The sequence below is a fragment of the Pelobates fuscus genome, chromosome 1, assembly GCF_036172605.1.
Source record: "Pelobates fuscus isolate aPelFus1 chromosome 1, aPelFus1.pri, whole genome shotgun sequence".
Taxonomy (NCBI): Eukaryota; Metazoa; Chordata; class Amphibia; order Anura; family Pelobatidae; genus Pelobates; species Pelobates fuscus.
In genome coordinates this window covers 312,443,964-312,469,840 of record NC_086317.1, presented here as the reverse complement: position 1 = coordinate 312,469,840, position 25,877 = coordinate 312,443,964, and the positions used below count along the sequence as shown (strand labels likewise).

The 25,877-nt window shown below is 38.5% G+C and overlaps 1 protein-coding gene across 3 annotated transcripts in view; it reads right to left on the bottom strand.

The window, feature by feature from the left end:
• Positions 1 to 7,538: 7,538 nt before the first annotated feature.
• The window catches only part of GAS6 (growth arrest specific 6), an 89,761-nt gene continuing 71,422 nt past the window's right edge, over positions 7,539 to 25,877 (bottom strand). For all 3 annotated transcript variants that reach the window (XM_063458669.1, XM_063458679.1, XM_063458687.1), the window contains exons 8-16: positions 24,964 to 25,089; positions 24,210 to 24,331; positions 23,942 to 24,060; positions 19,815 to 20,004; positions 15,857 to 16,021; positions 13,504 to 13,672; positions 12,259 to 12,416; positions 9,983 to 10,208; positions 7,539 to 8,278 (exon numbers count right to left, since the gene is read on the bottom strand). In XM_063458669.1, coding sequence (XP_063314739.1) covers positions 8,127 to 8,278; positions 9,983 to 10,208; positions 12,259 to 12,416; positions 13,504 to 13,672; positions 15,857 to 16,021; positions 19,815 to 20,004; positions 23,942 to 24,060; positions 24,210 to 24,331; positions 24,964 to 25,089 — 1,427 coding nt within the window. In that variant the 3' untranslated portion in view covers positions 7,539 to 8,126. The remainder of the gene's footprint in view (positions 8,279 to 9,982; positions 10,209 to 12,258; positions 12,417 to 13,503; positions 13,673 to 15,856; positions 16,022 to 19,814; positions 20,005 to 23,941; positions 24,061 to 24,209; positions 24,332 to 24,963; positions 25,090 to 25,877) is intronic.

Sequence of the window (25,877 nt, the reverse complement as noted above, 5' to 3'; positions counted from 1 at the left end):
CTGACGCGTTTCGACTCCTCCTGGAGTCTTCCTCAATGCTGTTCAATGCCTCCATCCTGTCTGAATTTATACGTGTGTGATTAGTGTCAATTATGTGCACCTGGCTTACGTGTGACATAATTTCCGGCAGGTGAATAATAGGTCATCGTGGCGCATGTTTACGTCACTTCCGGTTTCGGGGTAAGTCCGGCGGAAGGGCGAAATAGTCCAGGCGCCATTTTACTTGAGGGAAAAAAATCCTCAAACAGAGCTATAGGTAAGCATTAACATGAAGTATACATATATAGATAAATTAAGTTTAGAACATATTATAAGTGACAAATGTGCAGAAATGAAAAATCATAGTAGATGGAATAAAATAAACAGATAAAAGCACAGTTGTGGAATAAGGTATCCATAAAAAACTCTAAAAACAGAAGAAATTTATCTTAAATTCGCAAATAATTTGAAAAATAATTTAAAGAAAATTGACCAATTCAAAATCAATATTTAGACCCTTTGGGACCAAGATATCTAAAGTAAAAATCCATCTACTTTCTATTTTGCTTAGTTCTTTAGAATTATCTTCTCCTCTCCAATTAGGGACTTTCTTATAAATAGCCATAACATTTAGGAGTGATGGATCCTTATTGTGCAATTTAGCAAAATGTGCAGATACACTGTGCTTTTCATACCCCCTTTGGATATTTCCCATGTGTTCTGCAATACGTGTTTTTAAGTTCTTAGTAGTCATACGTACGTATTGCAGTCCACATGGGCACCAAAGGAGGTATATGACATTCATGGAATGACAGGTTAAAATATCTCTTACATTAAAAGTTATTCCTCATACTGACAACCTAAATGATGTAATGGGCACCTTTTTACAACTCGTTTTTTTACAATCAGGACATAATTTACAGTAGTAAAAACCAGGTTTCTGGTTGAACGTACTAATAACCTTACGGGGTTTAATAAAACTCCGTACTAAATTATTTTTTATATTCTTGGCACCTCTATATATAATATTAGGTCTTTCTCTAATAATACCAGAAAGATCACTATCTGTTTTTAAAATGTGCTAGAATTTCCTAAAAACTTTTGTAATTTGATGAGATTGGTTATTAAAATCTAAAATAAAATCTAGCGGGTCCTAGGCTGGTGCTGAAGCCTCCAAGAGCCCCGTTACCCCCCCCCCCCCTTGGGACCGGTGGGGGTTATCCCGGTCCCCACCAGGCAAGCCTGCACTGTTCCCTTGTGCAGTCACACGACAAAGGCAGACAGATCCCACGAGGCCACACTAAAATGGCCGACAGCAGTGCAGCAGATCCAGAGACCAGAGTGGCGTGCAAGACTCACCCAGCCCGAACCGACAAGGTGGGGGATCCCACGAAAAGCTCTCGACCTCCACGCTAACCAGCCTTGGCAAAGACCCCAAGACACCCAAGCACCAAAGAAGCCTGCATACTCCTGCACTCCCACAAAGCAGTGGCACTCCCAGGACCCATCAACTACCCTGAAGCCTGCACCACGGAGCTGCACCTGGAGGGCACCCAGTGACACCACTCCCATGCCCCCACTCAACACCGCGGCAGATCGCTCCATGGCATGGGGGCACCTCAGGTACCATGCCCATACTCACCCAACAGCGTGGAGAAATGATGGGAACGGACCTCAATTACTGCACTCAGCAGCGGGACTTTGGGACTCTGTAGCCATGATAGCTATCACACAGGGACTATTCCCACGCACAGGGAATGCAACTGGTCGGAGCTGGCAGTGACCCCAGCCTGTATATCACTATTAAGGCACACACAGCTTACATATATCAGAGTTAACCCCACCTGTTGCCGCGGTGGCTGCAGACATCGACACGCACACACCCTCTCTGATAGAGCTAAAGTTAAAGCTAATGTTTAGGATAATGTTAATGCTTAAGCTAATGTTCAATGTGAATGCCACTTTGGTGCTGACTTCCTGCATTAAGATGCCGATGGCGCACTATGCCTGGTGGAAACTTACTCTAAACGTACTCTAATAAGCGTGTAACCCTCTAATTATACGCCATAGTCAGTCGGAAAAATCACACTGTGTACCTAATGAATAGTCACTTATAACTGACAGGTTGCTCTATAGCTTGAGGAAACTTCGTAATATAAAATTAAAGAATGATCTAAGTAACTACGCATGCGCAAACTAAAAAATCGTGCTTGTAATCCGTATGTCTTGACTCTCAAAAATCAAAAAATGTGCACTGTTTTTGATGCCATACCAATGTTTTAAGATGTTTACGTATTTGTCTGCACCAGCTGTTGTGGCAGTGCAAACGGTTGTTACCACCATGCACGAATAAAATAAAGAATTAAAAAAAAAAAAATCTAAAATAATAGGAACGCCTTTTTGTTCATTATGATTATCTAATTTTCTTTTATCCCCTTTATCTTTTATAATCTCGTCTCTTTTTAGTATTTTTACACTCTCCAATTGTTGACTTAAAACCTCCAGGTTTTAGTTTTTCTTTAAAAATTGGTGATTAAGAAATTTAACTTGTTGATTAAAAACTTCGCTGTCACTACAATTTCTAAAAATGTGAATAAACTGTCCTATAGGGACATTTCCAAGCCAGGGTCCAAAGTGGCAGCTAGTGGTGTCAATAAAACTGTTCACATTGACTTTAAAAAAAAAAAAAAAAAAAAGTTTTAGTCTTAACAGTAGAGTTTTCAATGTAAACTTCAAGATCGAAATATTGGACACTATTCTGGCAAAAATTAGTAGTAAGAACGATGTTATAATCATTATTATTTAAAAAATTTAAAAATGTTCGAGGGAATCATGGTCCATATAAAAAAAAAAGATATCATCGATGTATCTGCGATAGAGGACCAGGTTGCTACCCCGGCCTTCCAAGTCGGATAAAAAAAGATTGTTCCCAATAGGACATAAAAAGATTCGCATAGCTGGGTTCAAACCTGGTCCCCATCGTAGTACCAACTAATTGGAGGAAGTATGATCCCTCGAACCAAAAAGCTGTGTAGACGAAGAAAATGGTCTACAGCTTTACAACCTAATGAATGGGAAATAATAGCGTACAAACTTCCCACATTGTAGGTTACTTAAAAAACATTCATCTCCCCAGGTAATACTAATTAAATCTCTAATGAGTTGGGAGGAATCCTTCAGATATGCGGGCTGACTTGTAACAACCAGTTGCAACAGCCTGTCCACATATTCTGAAGGACGACTAGTAATGGAATCAATCCCTGCGACTATGGGTCTCCTGGGGGGATTTTGCAGGTTCTTGTGAATATTAGGGAGAGCATAAAAAAAAACTGAATTTTATAAACACTAATATCCAAAAATTAGAATTCTCTCTCATTAAAAATTTGAAGTAATCAACCTTGATTAATTAAAACTTTATATTGATTAAAAATAGAATTTGAGGGATTCTGGTTCAATGTTTTATATGTAACAGTATCCCCTATTAACCTATTTATTTCAGTAATATAATCTTCTTTGTTTAACACCACCCTTATCTGCTGGCTTTATTACAAGGCTATCATCGTTTTTTTAATTATTTTAGGGCTTTTCTTTGAGCATATGTTAAATTGTGGTTTTTAAAATTGAATTTCTTTTTATTATGACTTTGGGAGATTTGTTTAATTTCGTCTCTTACCAACTTTTCAAAGACTTTCATCGCTCCACTTATTTGAGCTCTGGGAAAAAAACTGGAGCGAGTATTTTATGGGCTCCAAAACCAGTTGAGCAACATCTTTTTAAACAACTAGTTGTGAACCTTTATCAACATCCTGCCCTATTATTTTGCATTTTATGTCTCCTGTATGTATATACCACATTGGAGTCTGTGAAGGGGTACAAGCAAGAAGGTCTCTGTTGCTACCTTAAAGGCACAGAAAGCGAGTACGTTCAGAGCCATATAGTTGAGAAGGCTCTTGAATTGTGAGCATTTCCCTCTTTTACCTTTTGCTTTATTTATACCAATTGCAAACTATATTGTACATTTCTTTTTATCTGGTTTCCGGTCAATATATGAAAACTTCCCATGCTGTATGGGTAAGCCCTCTTTTAGCACTGCACTATACACTGTTGTGTTTGAAAGGGGTAATATCACCTTAACCTTATTCTAGCACATTGTGGTTTTTCTCACTGTTGGATTTCTGGGTAAATAGGAGAACCCAATGAGTGCTAAAGCTGCTATTAGACAGATATACATCTCTTTTGTATAACCCTACTAAGCGCCCACGAGTATCACACTAAAAACACTTTTCTTGAAGTAACCATTTATGCTTTCAAAATCTTCATCAGTGTAACTCACACTGTACAGTTGTCACAAACACTATGTCTCAAAGTTCAAAGACTGGGGAAACCACTGTGGGAGCCATTGGGATGTTTTTGCCAATTGCTTTAATTTTTTTGTCAATCTGTTTTTTATTTGAGGCATAGTTGGTACAGTACAGATGAGGAAAAAAGTTATATCACATGCATACAAAATCATAATAGAACAGATTATACATTAGACACTGTACTCTGCATTATTCAGGCTCTTTTTTTTTTTTTTTTTTTTTTTTTTATTAAATAACAGGATTTTTTCCCTCATTGTTTTGCCAGAATCGTGAACAAGCAGTAAAATTGTACTGAACATGAGTAGCATAATGAGTCATGAGAAAAATAATACAAGTTAATGCAAGATAAGCATGTCAAGATAATTCAGCAGAACAAATTGGTTGGCAGTAGTTAATTCAAGAGTAACCTTGTAAGGTGATGCAGTACTTGCAGGAGTTACAATTATAATGAGTTAAAACTAGGCTTGTGTGCAGTACTGCAATTATTGCTGAAATTCTGCCAACAGGCAATATCATGCTAGGCCAACATAACAGTATGATCACTGGGTACCAGACACAAAATAGAGTAAGTAGTGGCAGCCAGGTAACCGAGCAGGGCGGCAGCTGTCTTCTCTCCCAAAAGGGCCGCAAGCACCAAAACCTTGTATAGCCCGTGGTGCCCCAAAACCCCTGATCTCAGAGTCTGCTTGTGAGCCCTGGTTATCAGTCGAAAAGGCCAGCTTCTGCAGGAGCCTCTCCCGCATACGACCGGTCAGCATGGCAGTCAGGCCCCACCCCCTTGTTTTACATTTTTAACGTTCTCTAAAATTGATCTTTATGTGTAACATCTACAGTTACCAATACTTTGAGTTATTCTTCATGTGCCAGAAGAGACTGATTAGACCACCACTGATGAAAGAGCAAAATTATAGATCCCCCCGACCCCGAGTGTAAAGAAAGGAAGACTAAGGAGGGATTCATCAATGTGTCGCTGTTTTCAAAAATGGTGATGAAACGTAATGAAAGTGGGGTTATTTCCGTAGAAACCAGTGGAACCAACAAGTACATTCCATTGTACTGTGGCAATGTTTTATATCTTGGACCTACTTTTCAGTACATAACACTTTGATAAATCTTTCCCAGAGTCACAAAAAAGACATAAAAAAAAAAAATCACACCATTTTCATAAGTGGATATCACAACTGAAACCAATGAATTCCCCAAATATATTCTTTTTGGATAAGCTTTTCAAATGATTACATTTTTTTGGATAGATATTTAAAATGATTGAATATTTTAATATGCTTTTGATGTATTTGTATGTAGGATATTTTTAGATAATCTAATATTTTGAAAAAAAAAATATTTTTAAAAAGTATATCCAAAACTATTAAATTGAGACTGATATTAGCAGTGATAAAACACAGTAATTGCTCTGAGTTTAGAATGTCTCAACACTTTTCTGATGACACTTAAAAATATCCACAGAGTTCAAGGATTGTCGGTCATAAAATTGTTGTCAAGTCATATTTTGCAACTAGTGTTTAATTTAGTGTTTGTCATCACTTCTGACAACTTTAAAGGGATTCTATAGTGCCAGGAAGACAAAGCCATATTCCTAACACTATAGAATCCTACAGTTCCCACCTCCCGCGGCGCTGAAGGGGTTTATTTATTATTGGTAATTATAAAGCGCCAACATATTCTGCAGCACTGTACAATTAGTGGAGAACGTACAATATACACAGACAAATACAAAGTTTGAGAGGGCACTGCCCGTAAGTTGAGATCTAGCCATTGAGTTATTTTATACAAAGTGCTTAACTAGCCCGTGAGCTTACAATCTAAAGGATACAGTGGGGATTTGAGACAAGAGGTAGCAGGGAAAATTTGGAAGTTAAAAGCCCTTCAGTCAATTAATTAATGAAATCCAGCACAGATGTGTCCCTTGGAGTAGGGTCAGCTTCCGCCCTTGCTCCTCCCCCACCGACATCAGCTGGATACCTAATGCTCATGCGCAGCAATGGGCGCGCTCACATTATGATTTCTGCATAGGAAAGCATTAATCAATGCTTTCCTATGTGGAAAAATCTGACGCTGGAGGTTTTCATGCAGAGCGTGAGGATGTCCAGCGTCAGATACTGGACCAAAGGTCAGTTTGAAACCAGGAAGTCTCACTAGTGGCTGGTAGTATATTTATTATAATAAGATACTGTTAGGAATGGATCTTGGTCCTAAATGGGTACACAGCATATATAAACTCTGAATTACGGATATCTCAATCTTTTAGGCCTGAGCTGTTGAATTTTGAAAAAAACAAACACAAAATTATCAATTTGACTATTTAGGCCAATTTCTAAAATTTGAAATTCGATTCATTGACAATTTATGTTTTAGTGATTAAATCTATTAGAGTTAACATTTTCTCTTAATAAGAGAGGTATGTTGTAATAAGCCTGGATCTAAAAGCACATGCAGTTAGTTTCAGTGAATTTACAGCTTTGTCTCACTTCTTCAGATACCCGCTTTAAGTTTTCCTAAACTTGATTAGCATCCCACACCTCCTACAAGACACTAGAGTTCTGAAGTGCGTTTGTAGATTTTAAGTACCTGATGCCCTTACTCAATATAAAAAAACACCTACTTGTGAATGCTTGGATTTTTAACAGACTATATATCAACAGCAATATTTAAAGAATACTCTTTGTGCCACAGCTTGTACTTATACACAATAAGGTACAGAGAAAGGGCTTCAAGATATGGATTTAAATTAATGTAAATCTCTTTTCCAACGAGGACATGGCTAGTAAAGTAATACAGCCGTGTGAAATCTGTTGTTCCTGACATGCCAGGAGCGAGCAATTGTGCATTGTGGGGGGGTGTGGGGGCAGACATCCAAATGTGTAGTTAAAAGGATTCAGTTTATGTTTTTCTTTTAAGAGTCATCTACTCTATAAAAAATTCCATGGAATAAATCAATGTAAAAAAATAGTTATATCCAGTACTTGCAAAATATATTCTGGGCTTGTTGCCCTAGCAATTTTAAAGTGTTAAATAACTCTGTTATATATACATAACTTTACTTTACAAGACCATATGGTCTGTGGTACAAAGGTTTCAATGGAATACAAATCATTTTATTTTCAAGAAATTGTCACCATTTTGGTCTGTGTTTTGTAGTAATCCACACTGAAAGTAAATGTCAGCTTTGGTACAAATATTCCAGTATTTTAATATTAATTCACATACTGTGTAACATAACAGATTATTATACATTATTATAAAACATGTTTTGGAAACATTTTATATGATCATACATTTATGAATTAGAAAGTAGTGTTGGCGATTAAAAAAACAAAAAACATAAAAAAAAATTCAAATAAAATCAAGGGTTACAACCATTATGATTTGTACATTGAAACAGACGTGTTTCTTGATGTACAAAAAAATCTATTTGCCACAAAGTTCTGGAAAAGAATAGTAGTTTAAAGAGCTATTTACAAATATTTTACAAACCACGAGGCAGGATATTGTCAGAAACCAAAAGGGCAGGCGGCATGTAACTTCTAGCTGTGGTTGAAGTGCAACACCTAAAGTTCCAGCTCAGGCACACAGCTAGAGAATCATGAATCGCCCATCCCTGCCATCAACTGTTTAACAATGCTTTAAAAATCAGTAGGACCTACATAACTTCAGTGTTTTTTTACGGAACTATACACACAATACTGCAAGTCAGAATAATTTATGTAAAAAACAAAACAAACAACGTTGTTAAAAATAACAAATATTTATGCAAAAGTGATTAACCTATTTGTTTGACTTAATGGGAGGGCAGGAGTGGGATGTGATATCACTATGTTTGTAAATAGCTTCATCCAGGTCCAAATTCTCCTGCTGAATCCTCATGGTCATACAGCCATGGTAGTATGCCGTAACTGGCGTGGCTGTCACTGGAACATCTGTAAATGCAAAATTAAATAGTCAATTTCATGTCTCCTTAACTAGTAAAATATTAATTTAGTGGGTCACAGAGTTACCCTATCAAATTAACAGTAACATTCAGTAGAAAATTAAAAAAAGAAATAGATAAAAGAAAATTGGTATTTTGTATTATACATGGTTTACTTTCAATAATGAGCTTGTGTAATGTAAATCTTAAATCCCCTAACATTATATGACCACTGGAATCTTGTAAAAAAAAAAAAAGCAATTCACAAACAGGTCATGATAAGAAATCCACAGCAATTATTTAGATCACTATTGGGCTTCAGAATTGTTTTATAGGTCACCAATCATTAGATGTCAAAAGTTTTTCCCCACAAACAGTGTATTCAAGTATATCCTTAGGGTGCTATGTGTGGGGCTGTCATAACTACAGCCCTGGTATCCAGTTGTCCTTAATTGTAGACTATACCTCACAGGGCTACTAGCTTGCTGTGGTGCTGAACAGATCCGATTCGAATAACAGTTGGCCATTCTTTGCTTATTCATCAAAGACTGCTTTAAGGGATACTCTGTGCACCAACAGAACTTTAATGAATTAGGGTAGGTTTTGGCCTCAGTAATATTCTGTATTTTTTGCATTCCCAAATCTGTAGTTTTTGCAGAAAAAACAAACATTTGCAGAATTCTGCAGTATAAGCTAGCCAGTCTCCTTAGCCAGGTGCTAAGAAAAAAAGACAACTTTATCAGTGTACGTACACAGGTCATCCACTGACCGTACTGAGTGAGCTGGACGCCAAGCAGCCTGTATTAAAAGAAGAGGGCAATCCAGACAGTAAGGATATTACGATCAGGGTTATTCACTTAAAGGAATACTACAGGCACCAAAACAACTTTAGCTTAATAAGGCAGTTTTGGTGTATAGATTATAACCCATGCAGTCTCACTGCTCAACTCTATGTCATTTAGCACTTATAAAAAAAAATATATATGTTTTTATTTTATACACCCCTAGCCTCACCTCCCTGTATGTGACACACATCCTTCCTAAACACTTTTTGTAAAGAGAGATCTAAAAAAGTGAGATCTAACTCTCTTAATTGCAGTCTGTTTAATTTCGAATTTATTATCTCCTGCTCAGTTAATAACCTTCTAGACCTTGCAGGAGCCTCCGGTGTGAGATTAAAGGAAAATTTACAGAGCAGGAGACAAAAACCTCTAAAGTAAGCTAAGATCTGATTGAACGTGGAACAATTATTTTCATGCAGGCGGTGTCACAGCCAGGATAGGTGTGGCTAGGAATGCATAAACAGAAACAAAGGTGATTTAACTCCATAATGGCAGAGATTTGAATAATGAGACAACAGGGGCATGATCTAAACACAAAAACTGCTTCATTAAGCGCAAGTTATTTTGACGCCTAAAGTATCTCTAGTGAGAGTTGCCAGGAATTTCGAAAAAAAACATTTATGAAAGGATTTTTGCCCATCCTAATTGCACATTATATTTAAAGTGTACTATACTATAAACTTATGTATTTCTCTTTACTTTTACCGGTTCCATATCTTTATACCAAAGCTAATTACATATAAATATATATATATATATAAATAAAACAAGTTTTGGGGTTTTTTTTTTTCTTTTATTCTGACCTCCAAGGTTAGAGCTTGACCAATTTGTGTAGGCCACATGTATTGCAACGAAAGACATTAAATAATCACCTGGCAATCCTCCCACATATGTCTTCACTCCCATTTGCAAGTAGTCACTCAATGTCCTTAAAATCGTTGATAACTGTGAAATTTCAAATTCTGTCTGCCCAGGATTCTCATCAAAAGAAAGTTTCATGTGATCTTTACTAACAGAAATCTCCACCAAATGTTCTGAATCACACACATTTACTTCTATACTGGACACCACCACATCATGCACAGATAGAATTATAAACTGAAAGACAAAAAGGATTACAAATACAAATTACCTAACAATCCTTGGGCTAAAAACAAACAACCGTTGGGCTATGTGAAACATGGAAAAGGATGAATAAAAAAACAAAAAAAATAAAAACATTTCTATTGTCAAAATAAACCAACAGTGATTTTTCACAATCAACCCTAAACATCCACCACATTGACTACTAAAAGGAGAATAATAAAGCAATCTTGCACACTCATATTCAGGGGTCTAAGATATACTAAAATAACTGTAAAAAAGGACATCGGCAGAATTGGCAGCAAAGCAAAACTTTCTACATGAAATGCATAAAGAGAGAAAAAAAAATTTCTAAAACATTTCCAGAAGTCAGGGGTGCCCAAAAGGTAGATGCCCAGATGTTGTCATGATGGTTTGCATGTCTTTAGAATCTTTTAGAATGACAAAGCATCATGGAAGCTGTAGTTTTAAAACATCTGGGGATCTACGTTATTGGGCACTCCTGCCATAATTGATCTGCTTAAGTTTTTGTTTTTTTGCCATTGTGTGCCTAGTGGGTCCTTGCGACAGAACATAAAAGAATTGGCATCTAAATAGATTTTATTTAGAGATCAAGCATCTTGTATCAAGTGAATTTCATATGTCATTGTAAAATATTCTGATTACAACAAATATTCTCTTTATCCCATTTCGCATTGTCAAGAGACAAAAATAATTTGCTACTCAAGACCTGATTTTAGGATAAAAAAAACAGTTTAATGATGAGAAATGATTTTGCCTGAAAGGACATAAATGACAGGGCTGTACATATTTTAGACAGATAATATACCCACACTCACATAAGAATGCAAATGGGTATATTTGTCAAAGGTAATGCCAGTGTGTCAAGCAGTATAGTAAATCTCCACATGCCTTAATACAATCAGTTCTGTCACACCAAGACATCCTTATATTTTTGCCACACTCACTGTTAATGCACTATAATGTTTATATTTCAAACCTGACAGTCATCCCCTAAATTTTGCGGGGCAGGATCTACAGCGACTGTTACGGTGGAGGGGGACTGTTTTCAGTTTGCCATGTTGGTAAAACTGCTTACTAGGGAAATCGGGATTAAATTAATGATCAAACATAGCTCTTGATGCCAGTTACAGATACCCGTTCTCTTTGTAAACCTATTCTACACGAATGTTAGCATAAACAATATTATTATAGAATATTTACTGTCTTCCATACGGTCATTATTTTGTTTCTCAAACACATTGAAACTAAAAAATGTTCCTGCTTTTGTTTCAAGTTCTCAATCTTTCTGTATGAATGCTACATAGCTGTGTCATGGTCTGGGGTCTTTGCATATTTTGCAAAGACCCTGCTGGTGACTGTTACACTTGCAGTGTGGTGACCACGGGTTGCATTTTTACTTACCTGAACCTGTCCTTTGCACTCACCGCCATCCTCATCTGGTTTGTTCCCTTTCAGTTACTGAAGTTTCAACTACCCATGGCAGTGTTGTAATCTTGAACACGCAGCTTTATGGAACATCCTGCGAGACAACAGGAGCCTCCATGGACAATGCCTTTATCCCTACAGCCGTTACTGGTGATGGCTCGGGGAAATGGCAAAACCGGACAGCGATAGCTCCTCCTTTTAAAAGTTTTGATAGTCATAGGAAATATACATAAGCCAAAGTAGTTTCTACATTGTCTTGGTATATATTTTGACTGCGTTGGAATTTCTTTGAGATTCCAACACAGATTTTATTTTTATGAAATACCCATTTTGAAGGGGTTTACAGAGCTGCTATAAACTTCTTTATGGAAATTTCCAAACTCACCTTTGGTGTGATACTAGAGAAGTTCTTATGCAGCTCAGGGGCCACCGATTAGAATAGCCTTTCCAGCAGATGTAAATGTTGAGTGGTGTGTATGAATTGAGAAAAAAAGTGTCAAACAAACTTCCACAGACATTCACTATTCAAGCACAATCATACAGAAATGGTAACCAAGGTAAACCCTGACTGGGGTTTAAATACCTGCTACCCCAATGTTTTGCACATGTTCCTTACCTGCCGTTTTACTTTTGTTGTAGAATGGTAGTCAATCAGGGCTAGTGATAAGGGGACGGTCTTGTCCTCTGAAACCAGAGCAAATATCACTCCTGTATCAGTGGCTGGATTTATTTCAGCACTAACATCTATTCTCCAGTCTGTCTCAGCATCCTCACCTTTAAATAAAAGCAACAGAAGAAAAACAAAAATCCATAAGAACATACAGTGGACAGGATGGTGTCCTATGAAACCGTTTCATCCCATAATGTTTCACCTAAGATATAGCAGTCATTTTACTCAAACCTCACAGGCTACGTATAAAATGTAATGTGTTTTGAGGTATTGTTCCAACTGTTCTATTGAATATAAAGTTTGTACACAAAGCAATAAGAACATTATCACTTTTACTTAAAACATCCGGACAACAATGAATGCTTTAATGAAGTCATACTGTGCACCATTCATATTTCATACAGGTCAGATTAATCACATTCTTGTCATGTGACATGCAGAGGAGGAACAAACAGGCTGAAATATTTTTTTCTGAAAAGAAAACACAGCTTCTTAATGGGTTCAATATTTTATATATGTTTTGTTCAAAGGAGTAACTTTACTTCTTGTTTTGCCTTCCAAATTCTGTCCAACATGTGCGTGGTGTTTGCATGCTACACCCATTCTAAGTCAAACGCTCTAGAGATGTGTGTACTTCCTAATTCACACAACAGAATGTAAGTATAACGGACATCCTGCTAATAAAGCAGTACCATTAATCATGTAATTAATTGGACTGAACTATTCCATATACTAGTTTTAGGGACTTTGATTGAAGGTGTTTTTTTTTTTTTTTTTTTTATTAAATTTACATTCATTGAAAAAAACAAACAAAATCGGGGTCAATTCCTGCATTACAAGTCTCTTTAAAGAATCTGAAATGTTTTAATATAATCAACTTACACATAAAAAAAAAAAAAAAAAGTAATGAAGAAAAAATGCACAGAGTCACACAATGGTGGCTCCTGAGCAGCTAGAAGGCAGAATAAGAATCCCCCATAAATTCTGGACCGGGCCCATAGTCCGTGGGCAGTAGGCTGGCCTCCAGGAGCTTCCATTACACTAAAAGTATTTATTTTTTTATATACAGAACAGCATATATTGACACTTTATTAGAATACTTATAAATGATACAGTAAACTGAAAGAAAGTTGAAACATTTCTGTTCAGTGAATAGAATAGGACTGAATGTTCAGTGGGATTCTCGCTTACTATAATCAATGTTAAATAGAGCATATCCTTTGCCAGGGTAGAAGGAGCCTCTTGCAGCAATCGCATAGCAGTGCATCTTCTCGCTCATCCTCACAGCCTCCTCTATAGACGTGTCTTCTCCATTCAGCCAGTTCCAGCTCCGCATACATCCATCAAGGCGAGGGTTTATCTAAGTCCAGAGAAAAAGGTACAGATGACATTTCACTCATACACTGCCCTTAGTATCACAGACTAGCATGTCATTTCAGCACCCATTCTCATTAGTTGCGTAAGATCATGAGCCTTTTTTTAAACATATAATATAAGAGCCATTGTATGCTTGTTTGAACAAGATTCTAACATCTATTCACATTATTTCATAAACAATTCAAACACTTAAAGGTACACTGTAGTGTTAGACATACATATCTATATTCCTAACACTACAGTGCCAGTGTTTTTAAAATCGAAAAAAAAAAATTGTCACCTTTTCTCCAAAGCCGAGTTTACTACGATGCTGCCACGTTGTCTGATGTTATTCTGGAGGCATGTTCCAAGATGACTGTTCAATCCAATGCTCCTCAGAGGTGCACTGGGGACCATAGGTGCATGCTCCTATGTCTATGATTCTGTCACAGAGAATCATTGAACACAAACAAACATTCTCTATGGCAAACCATGAAGGCACTGCACATGCATGCATGACCTCTCAGTATGTCACTTCGCGGCTCTCATGCCGTTGCAGCATAGGTCTTGGAGGTGTAGCTTGAAGCCGTTTTCAAGCCTTTTAATTATTAAAAAATAAATGGTTTGGGGGTCTAGAACAGGATGGGTATGACTGAAAGCACTGTAACTACTTCAGTAAGATGAAGTGGTTATAGTGCCTACAGTGTTCCTTTAATAGATCTATTCATCAGATGGACATAAATAATTTATTTTTAAATAAGTCCCAGAAATTATAGTTACAGTTAATTACACATTGAAACTATTTATGCCTAAAATAGAACAGATTCTCAATACAGATACATTCTAGTTCCCATTTATAAATAAACTTAAATGAACATTAAACGTGTATTACTGACACTATATTGTTAAACCCAACAAAACAAAAAAAAACATTTTAGGTAGCCGTCCATCCTTGCCCCAGTTAAAAAGGTATAAAACTTACCTTTATTCCAGCACCAGACAGCACTTGCTGTGACTGGCTCTGCTCACTCTCCACCTCCTTGGCTGAGATCATCAAAATTGTCGATCTCATACAATCCATTGGGAGGCTATTGCACATGAGTAGAAAAATGCCTGAACGTGGAGTCACTGAATATCAGTACTGACCCAGGAACCACCTCTAGTGGCTAAGTGACTGCCACTGGAGGTGTCCCCAGGCAGTGATGTAAACTCTGCCTTTTCTCTGAAAATGCAGCCTTTACATTAAGACACCTGCAGGGACATACGATACACACCAGAACCACTACATAGTGAAACCATACCAGTATTTTTCTCTCTTCATTTGCAATGTTTTCTCCAACTTTGCATTGTCTGAACTTTATTACAAGGTAATTTGCTACATCTTTAGTAAAAATGTAAATGAAGGGAGAGAAAAAAGCAAGGTGCAAGAGAATATGGAAAACAAACCATTACAAAAGTCTAGACCATCTAGACCATTTGCACATTAGACTGATCCCACCCAAAAGGAGGTCAAAATCCAAAATGCAGATCTGCTCTCCCAACACGAGATTCACAGGCACCTCCGATGTTCTTAAAGCTTTGTTAGTGAGGTGTAGCCAATACCCCTTTAGGCAGCGTGAGCAAGAGTTCCTCATCTGGCTTATTCCTTTAAACCTTGGGACTGCACTTTTGGGTGGGATATGTCTAATATGCAAATGGCATATGTTCTCTTTGTAATGGCACAAAATGAGCTAAAACCAGCTTAAGATCTAAAACAGAGACCCACCAAAGGGCAAGCTACTTCTCCATTCTCTGTACACTCTTGCACCTTGGTTTTTAAAATGTAAAAGGTCAGCACACGTAGGTGGTTTTCATTGTTCAGTTATATAAATTCCAGATGAGTGGCAGTTTCCCACTAACGGGATACTCCAACATTAAAAATAATAAATTCACATATTTTATGAAACTTTCAAAATATATAAGAATTATGTATTCACACAGCAGATACACTCTTTGCATATTTTGCACCATAACAACTTAATCGGAATGAAGTTATGATGCCAGGAGGTCCCTTGTGCCAGCTTACCTTTCCTTACCTTTAGGAGTAAACCGATCACACTATTTCAAAGTATTACATTAAGTAGTCATACAAATTTGTAGAGCAAACATATCACCAGTAATTATGTACACTCCTCATAAATACACTTACCGGTTGGACTAACTCGCTGCTTTTAAATGGAATACCTCCCACTGTTAAGTTCAGCTGGTATAATCCTTTATCCATTGTAAAAAGGTCTCCAGACACTGCAATTCTCATGACTGCATCTTTATTGACCTTTATAATAAGATTCCGATCTAATTCTTGAACAGAAATCTGTGGAAGGTGGAATAAAAATAATTAAATAATATTGAGTTATAGATAAATTAGCAACCACAATAAATAATTTGTGTGAGGTTCAAAAGTAACAGAAAAGCAAAGCAGTGCTCTAAAAAAGAACTGATCACAGGGAACCCATCGAAAGGTCTCTTGATTTATTTAATCAATGATACTTTAAGGACTTAAAGGGACACTATAATCACCAAAACAACTTTACCATACTCATTTTCCTGACACTATAGTGCCCCCCCCCCCCTCCCCGCCGGGCTGGATGGAGAGGAAGGGGTTAAACTTACCTCTTTCTCCAGCGCCGGGTGGGGAGCTCTCCTCCTCCTCCTCGGCTGAATGCACATGCGCGGCAAGAGCCGCGCGTGCATTCAGCCAGTCTCATAGGAAAGCATTCAAAATGCTTTCCTATGGACGCTGGCGTCTTCTCACTGTGATTTTCACAGTGAGAAGCACGTAAGCGCCTCTAGCGGCTGTCACTGAGACAAGCTGAGACAAGCTGGATTAACCCATTTATAAACATAGCAGTCTCTCTGAAACTGCTATGTTTATAGAAAAAAAGGGTTAAAACCTAGCTGGACCTGGCACCCAGACCACTGCATTAAGCTGAAGTGGTCTGGGTGCCTATAGTGGTCCTTTAATGAAGCAGTTTTAGTGTATAGATCGTGCACATACAGTCTCACTGCTCAATTCTATGCCATTTAGTAGTTCAATTACTTTGTTTATGCAGCCCTAGTCACGCCACAATGCAATTAACTGCAAACACTAAACACTTCCTGTAAAGTGGGCTCTAATGTTGAAACTGCCTTTATTGCACATTCTGTTTAATTTAAAATGCATCTCCTGCACTGTTTTTAGTTTGCGAGACCTTGCGCCAGCAGCCTCCTGTATGTGATTAAAAATCAATTTACAGAGAAGTAGTTTAAACACATCTAAAAGTAAGTTAAAGGGCCACTATAGCCACACAGACCACTTTATCTCAATGAAGTAGTCTGGGTGCAGTGCCCCTTTCCTCTTAACCCTGCAATCTAACACTGCAATGCTTATATTGCAGAGCTAAAACAGCCTCAGTGGCTGTCCCTCAGACAGCCACTAGAGGAGCTTACTGCTGTATCATGGAGTTTAACTCTGTGCAACAATAGGAAAGCATTCATTTCATATAGGGAAGGCCTAATGCGTGTGTGGCATTCACCGCCCATGCATATTAGGTTCCCCTTCGTCGCCAAGGAAGCAGAGCAAGTGCTGAGGGACTTGGCGCAAATATTTAATTGCCACGGGGAGGGGGATTGTAGAGGGACACTGTTAAAGGAGTGTAATAACATCACTTTATTGTTATGAATACAGCCTTGCATTCCTAACACTATACTGTGTGCCACAGCATACAAATAGGCGCGTCGCAAAATGTTTCCCCGGTGCTATGATTATATGATCATGGCACTGAGAAAATAATTGTGCCATGCCTCACTCTCCCCAGCTGGCTCAGCAGGACCAGAGGTAAGATCAGGGATCTCCTTTATCGGCCCACTAATACTGAAATGCTGGCAGCCGGGCAGGGGAGGGAGAGGACCCGGGGGAGCTCTAATCTGCAGCTCCACTGGGTTCTCCTCTTGCGAGATCAGAGCCTTGCAGCGGTTATCATGGCAACGCTCCGAATCTCGTGAGAGTGAACTCTAACCTCAGAAGCTGCTAGAGTTTACTCTCACCCTTGGACCACCAGAGCTTCTCCACTGGACCACCAGAGATTGTCTTGTACTGTCCCCCCTCCCAGGCAAAGGTAAGAAAGGAGGGGGGATATGAAAAGAATAGTTAAAAAAAAAAAAAAAAGGATATATTAATCTCCCCTTCTTTCCCCACAAACCCACAATAACTTCCCCCAAACACACACACTGTGCCCCCATACATACACAGATTCTGCTCCCCCCCCCCCCAACACTGCCCCCCATACACACACATTCTGCCCCCCCCCCCCCCCCCCCCCCACATCTCGCACACATACACACCTTTCACAAACAAAATGCACTCAGTACACACACACTACTGCCCCTACCACTACTACAGCCCCTATTCCGGCAGACCCCAGGTAAGTTGTCAAACTGTTCTTAAACAGTTTGACTACTTACCCTGGGAGGGCACGACGGCACTCCTGGCACCATAACCACAGAGTAGTTTTGTGGTCAATGTGCCTGGATTGTTTCTTTAAATATTCTACCAGTGCCCCACCAGAGATTAGGTTCTGGATCCGCCCCTGACAGGGAAACATTTCTGCTGAACAGCGGCCCAGTATATGCCGCAGGGCTGTACATATATACAACCTAGACATTTTTTTGACAAGGGACACCTTGGAAAAATATTAAAATATTAAGGGCATCTTGAATCTAAAAAGTTTGTGACCACTGTACTATAGTGTTCCCTTAACATCTGATTACATTAAGGGGAAAAAAATCCTCCTAAATAGAAGAGAATTGAGCTGTGAGACTGCAGGGGCATGATCTATTCACACAAACTGCTTCATTAAGCTAAATTTGTTTTGGAGACTGTAGTGTCCCTTTAAGAAAATGTATGCATTTGTGTATGCATTTTATGATTATTCTATGGATCAGTCTTAACGAGACATTATAGTCACCAAAACAACTCCAACTTATTGTAGTGGTTCAGGTATCTATAGTTTGTCTCTGCAGGCTTTTCAATGTAAACACTGCCTTTTCAGAGACTCAGTCACTCGAGGTGCCTTTCTCTATTTCAGTGCAGCACAGTCATTCAGCATCTCCATGCTCTGCGTGGAGATCTTGAATGGTCCCCATAGATATACAATGATTCAATGCATCTCTATGAGTAGATGCGGATTGAGGCAGCATGGCATTTTGACGTACATGAACAGTAGCCTCCAAACGCTTTACCATGGGAAAGCACTGGAATAGCTGAGATCATCAAGTTTGATTATCTCAAGCATGGATGCGGAGCCAGCCACTGCAAGACCGACGCAGAGTGAGAGAAACAGTGAGTTTAAATACCTTTTTACTGCGATCTGAGGGGGCCAGAGACCCCAGGGGAAAAGTAATAATATTTTTTTGTTAATTTTATGGAACTTTACTTATTACTTTTTGCAGTAAGTCACCCTCCAAATAATTTTGAATTGTCTACTTCCAACAGATTGCTTCTTGACCTTTCGATATAGTGTATTTCCCAGTTTCTATTCTTACAGTAGGCACTCTTTAAACCAACTTTAAGAGATCTCAATGACCTATGTCTTAAATATGAATATACTTTGTAAGATAAAAAGAAAACTTACATTGTAGCATGTGTCATATCTTTGCACAATAAAAATGTCAAAATAACTAAAACTAAATGTTCTGGTATCTAAAGTGTTAATGCAGTGGCCTGTGTAGAATTCAGACTAAATGTGTCCGATGGAAGACCAAACAAGACTAGACATGACTCCGTTCCCTGGAAACATTAGCAGACACTTCCTATGTTTGCATTATAATAAAAACCTATTTCACATTTGGCCTGCTGTTCCCCTCGCTCCTGTTCAAGTGACTTAAATCTGGAGTTCTGAAAGAAACAAGTCTGCAGTTCGATTTTACCAGCTTGGAGTGCAATTCAATTGTTCATTAGAAGGAGGCACGTAAATTCTAGACTGTTTTACGTGCACGAATAGTTATACAGCAGTTGTGAACTGGAACAGCAGAAATGCAATGTAATTATACCAAGCGACACATGATTTTCTACGGGGGCTGCACGCCACCTAGTGTTGGTGTGTGTTAAATACATTTGATACACTTACCGTTTGCCATATGCCATGGTTTAGAAGTGGCCCACTACTGGTCACTCTGCCTATTCCATTGTATTTCAACTGTAACTCCAGCTTTCCATTTCTCAAAGCCAAGACTACCCAGGAGCTATACTGATGACCACCAGCAAAGAAGAGGACACCTTCATGATCAAAGGTTCTGAAGTCAAACTCTGCCATGAACCTAGAAGAGTTCCAGGAGACAAAAGTTTATACACATCAGAAAATGGGAAGTTTGCAAGCTGGTAAATTTGACTTGTTTTAATATCGTTCTTTATTAAACCATGTAGGTATAATATCCAAGTTGAACAACACCGAAATGAACTTCTGGAACGTGTACCAAATAAAAAGAACAAACCTTGACATTCTATCACATTAAAATCATCCCACCGTATACAGCTGCCATTGTCATGGCCTAGAACTTTCCAAAGTAAAGTAATTAAGAATGTCCTCCGGGTACATATGCATTTAGTTAAATCGGATCTAAAACAATTGTTCTTAAAGCAGTCTTGCCGTATTCTTTAAGAAAATTGACAAACAGGGTTATTCACTAAAATGTGTGTGAATTGCTGTGAATTCAAAGTGATTTTATCCCAAAATAGCAAAAATAAAAACATAGCTACCATGAAAATTTCAGCAAGTTTGTGTAAAATGCAAAATTCACTTTAAATCACACCTTTGTTAATAACCCTAAATTGTGGCTGAGATAGAGTTTAACACTGCATCTTGCTATTGCCCAACAGCAGTCACAGTCAATGCTACCGTACTATATTTAAAAATGACTACTTATGTTGTTGATGACTAACTATTGAACTTGTATAAAAAACAAATGCATCTTATTTCCTATATTGTGCTATTCACCAACGTGTACTAAAACACATTTTAGTAGAGAAAGACCCTGTCTTTACAATGTATTGCTCTAACATTCCACCATTAAATTACTGGAAAGGAGAAATTAACAATCTGCTTCAATCCATTAAATAGCATTGCCTGTCTATTTATGCTCTTGATTAAATAAGAACATTGATTATGGCTGAAAATAATAGCTAGGCAAAGTATACAGGAAATGTCTCTGCGTCACTTCAATGCTGGGAGCCGAACACCAATTAGCAGAAATCAGGCAAACCACTAAAGTCATTACTTTTCAATGCTAGGAAATTTTTCAGGACCATTTCCATGACCTAGGCCAAAAAGTAGAAATTCTCTAGCCAAATAGTAAGTCAGTTTTCAACTCATGCCAAAATTTCATTTCACCCTAATGGAGAAAGCTGAAAAATGTCAAGCAATGTTTTCAAAAAAGCAGATCCAGACAAGGCTGGGGGCCAAATGACCACAAGCCAAAAGAAGAAGGGGAGAAAAAAAAATAAAAAATAAGCCATTCTGAAGACAGGAAAATAAATTAAATGTGGTCACTAACATTATTAGTTTAAAGCAATGGATAACATGTAAAACTGGAGCAGAGAAAGCACACACATTTATAAAGCTATAGGCTGACATATAGGTAAAAAAAGTTCTTTAGAGTTGGGCTCCATCAACTACTGTAGCCTGGTCACTGGTTTACTTATTGTATTGCATTGAAGTATACGTTTACAGATTTAGAACAAAGACAGATGTGAATACCCTATACTGAGTGCCATCTTAACAACATTATGGGCCCCTGGGCAAAGCAGTGCACTGGGGCCCTGTCTACACATAAATCACAGGAATAAAAAATTTAATTTATAGATAAAATTAAGCTTATATTTATTAGTACCTCCATCAAATTCAATACACTCATACAACACACACACACAGTCCGCTGCATTGAGGTGTGCAGTGTATGTATGTGTGTGAGGGATGCTGTGTTTGTGTGTCTCTGAGAGGTGGTGTGTGTGTGTGAGGAGTGCTGTGTATGTGTGGGGGGTGCTGTGTTTATGAGTGAGTGTGTGGAGTGTTGTGCATCAGAAGTGCTCTGTGTGTGTTGGGGGGGTGCTGTGTGTAGGTGTGTTGCAGAGTGTTTTTTTATTCTTTTTAATAATGCTATACATATATATTAAAGTCAGCCCTGGTGGTCCAGTGGTGGTAAGTTCTATGTAGCTTGCAGCTCCTCTGGCTGCCGGCTCTGCTGTCCTTCCGTGCGCAGAATGCGGTGTGGAATGTTGCTATGGTAACATTTGGCAACGCTCCACACAGCATGCTCGCGGGAGGAGCAATCTGCTACACACGTCCCTCTTCCCTTCTCCTTCCCTCTCTCCCCGATCGAAGGGCCTTTGGGCCAGTGAGCGAGATCTCTGATCTCCTCACCGGCCCAAGAGGCCTCATGGCCAGAAAACAGGGCCGGCTCTCCATGGTCTAGCAGGGGACATCAAATTATCTCCCCTGCTGGCCTCGGCACGCTGGGCTGTGCAGTGGGGCCCCCGGGCAACTGTCCAGCGTGCCCATGGGGAAAGGCGGCCTTGCCTATACATTTCCTACAGAAGGTGCTCTAGAGAATTACTATATTTCAGAATGACTGCATGTTAAATAAAACTAATACATGAAGGCACATTATGTAATTCTGAAAGTTACTCTTTTCTGCTATTTTTAACGGGCTGAAATTCTTGCTAAAAAAAGTCATAAAAAGCCTGTCTCTTGCAGCTTTGCAACTCGCGGTTGTGAGAGCAGGAGAAGGTTAAAAAGCCATTTCTCTGGTGGCACCATTATGTGATTTTTCCAACAGAGTATGCCAGGACCACTGAAAAGGAAAAACGATTTAACTTCATAATCTTGACTATTGTATTCCTACAAAACTGCAAGCAAAAAGGGACGGACAGTCTAAAGACAGCAGCTGTTTCATTTCATTACATGCAGTTCCAAAAATGGACACATGCATCTGGCACTAGAAGACCTCCAATATTTAGACTGGATTAGTCCTTTGGCCTTAGTTTGTATTATTTCCAATGATTCTGTTTGCAGTTCTTTTTGGTGGTTGTTTGTGTTTGCCGTCCACAGCCATTTTAAATTATTTCATCCATAAAGGCAGCTCTGGTGGGTGATACTAAGCTGTATTAATGCCGGAAGCACCAGCATGTTAACCAACTGAAGACCAAACACCGTTCTCCGCTCACTGCCATTTCCTTTGGGATCCCTAGTAGCAAAACATCTAGCCTGCATGACATTGAAAAGAGTACACATTCTATTGCACTAAACCTAACTCAACTTGCACTAAACTCCCCACCCCCCCTCAAGTATATATTTCCCTCAACCTCCCCCCCAAACCCACACCTGACCGCCTATTAGTATGAACCACCATCTCCTCCCAGTTATATGCACACCTTGTCCGGACCGAACTTCCAATGCTTAGTCACTTAACCACCTCACCTGCATTTAATAGCACCACACCCAAGCACTGAACTCCCACTTCACTATCTATATACGAACACCCTTCACCCGCTCATTTAATCTCCCATCTTTCCTTTATACACCACTCAGCCTGCCACATATACCTAATCTCACGTACAAGTTGAATAATTTTCCCATCAGGATATTTCCCCTAAATTTTCAAAATTTCAATACACTATAATTCAGGGTTTTGCAGTCACAGGCAACAGACGAACAGAGAGTAGTTCAGATTTTTTGTTCAGGAAGGGGGGGAATGAACTACATTCCCATGATGCTCAGCCAATTGGTTTCCTTTAATATAAGTGGACTACATTTCCTATGATAGTTATCTAGAAGTAAGAATGGGGTGGTTGATATAAGAGATGCATGTATAAAAGGCAGTGGTTAATGAAACAACAACCATAGGGACATCCTAGTGTTACCCCAGATATAGTTTTTCAGATCAGTACATCTTCTTGGCAATATAACATCGCAAGGCTAGATTTTAGAATGTCATTTCTTCTAAACAATGGAAAGCAAATGTGTGAACTGCTAACAAAAAAGGGCCCAATGTCTGAACTAGATCTTTACAGGGGGGTTTTCAAGGTTTGGAGGGGCAGAGAGAAAGTGGATTTAGAAGAAAATAATCTTAGGCAAAATAGAACACAAGTGAAAAATATAAATAAAGTCAAGGCGTATTGTGTCACCACATTCTTACACCCTCTGAAATATATATATATATAGTGTTGCACTCAGCAACCATAGGAATTGCAAAGCCTTACCGGGTTGGTTGCTTTCTCTTGAAACGTAGACGGATGACTGGGGCACCACTGAACATCCTGCCCAGGTACAAAGACTTTATACTTTTCTCAGTAAGAAATGGGACACAAGGTAAGATATCCTGCAACCAACAGTTTATGTTTAATTCAATGGCAGATGATTCATAGCATCCAAAATATAAAATATTTTTCTGCTCCTTATCAAGTGACCTATACATATTGCATGCATGTATTCTTCAACAGATCACATATTACCCCCTTCAAAGTGTACCTCGCAGGTATTCATATTGTGAGATAGTTTAACTGCTCCTCTACCATCACAATGGCATGTGTAGCTGCCAGGCGAGTTTACACAGGTCTGTTCACATCGGCCCTCTTTACATTCATCTATGTCTAGAGGACAAAAAAGGAAGAATAGAGTTAAAGGCATGCTATATTGATGTGATATGTATAGCTGTATCTTTTTCCAGCTGAAAATAATCTTGCGGATTTCTAAATATATACAAAATGTAAACCTGATTTCCATTACAACGCTATTATTAAAACGGTCTTGTGATACATCTTGCGAGTGTCCCAGTAGTTATTAACCCTACTTGTAAAATATTCTCTTACAGGTATATTATACATCATAACAATTGTATAAAATAGACTTGTTGCATATAATTTAATTTTTTTTAATCCTAAAAAACAAACAAACATTTTTTCCCCACAATAATTCCACAGATATTTGTGTACACTAATTAAATAAAAAAATAAAATAAAATCTGTTGATATAGGTATATTAATAAGAAATCTTAGAAAAATACTACACTGACACAAGCATGATATGTGATGAGACTGACGTCATCGATGTAAAGGAAATACCATAAAACTGCTTTGCCAGATTTCTATAGACAGTCTTTAGAGAAGGCAAAGATTACTCAGTGCTACACACAATTATTATTCTATTATACTACTTTTACAGTATTATCTATATAATATCCATTATATAGATAATATAGTTTGTTTTTATTCATTCAATGTACCTTGACAGCTTTTGGTCAATGCATCATACTTGTATCCTTCTTCACAAAGGCATGCATAGGTACTGGGCATATTCTTGCATTCTGCTGTTCCGCAGATACCTGGTGATTTAGTGCATTCATTGACATCTGCAACAGATAAACAGTATGTAAACATCACTTTACCACGAACAAGTTGAACTTATTGGAGTAGCTCCAAGACTCATCATAGAGAAGGAGTGTGTTGGCAGTGTGAACGCTAAGTGGAGTAGTAGCAAGTGACATAGTTATAGGATTAAATACAGTTTTCTTTTCTGACCCTCTGATTCCGATGAATGGATTTGTTGGTCTGTTCTGACACTTAGAACATTCATCTAAGAACATTCATCAATGAATCTGTATCTATTGGGCATTTGGGAATTGGAGGTTGAGATCCAACAATAATATTTCTAGCTTACGCCCAGTAAAACTCTAAAACCTATTTTGTGTACTGATGTTTGCATAGGAAAGCACTGATTCAATGCTTTCTTTGGGGGATTTGCAAGACAGACATCCTAATGCAAAGCGTGAGTACATCCAGTGTTGTTTCATGGAGGTAAACCCAAACTGCAGGAACCGCCTCTAGAGACAGTCTTAAAGGACCACTATAGGCACCCAGACCACTTCAGCTTAATGAAGTGGTCTGGGTGCCAGGTCCAGCTAGGATTAACCCTTTTTTCTATAAACATAGTAGTTTCAGAGAAACTGCTATGTTTATAATAGGGTTAATCCAGCCTCTAGTGGCTGTCTCATTGACAGCTGCTAGAGGTGCTTCTCATTGTGATTTTCACAGTGAGAAGACACCAGCGTCCATAGGAAGCATTGAGAATGCCTTCTTATGGACTGGCTGAATGCGCGCGAGGCTCCTGCACATTCAGCCGATGATGTCACTTTGGAGG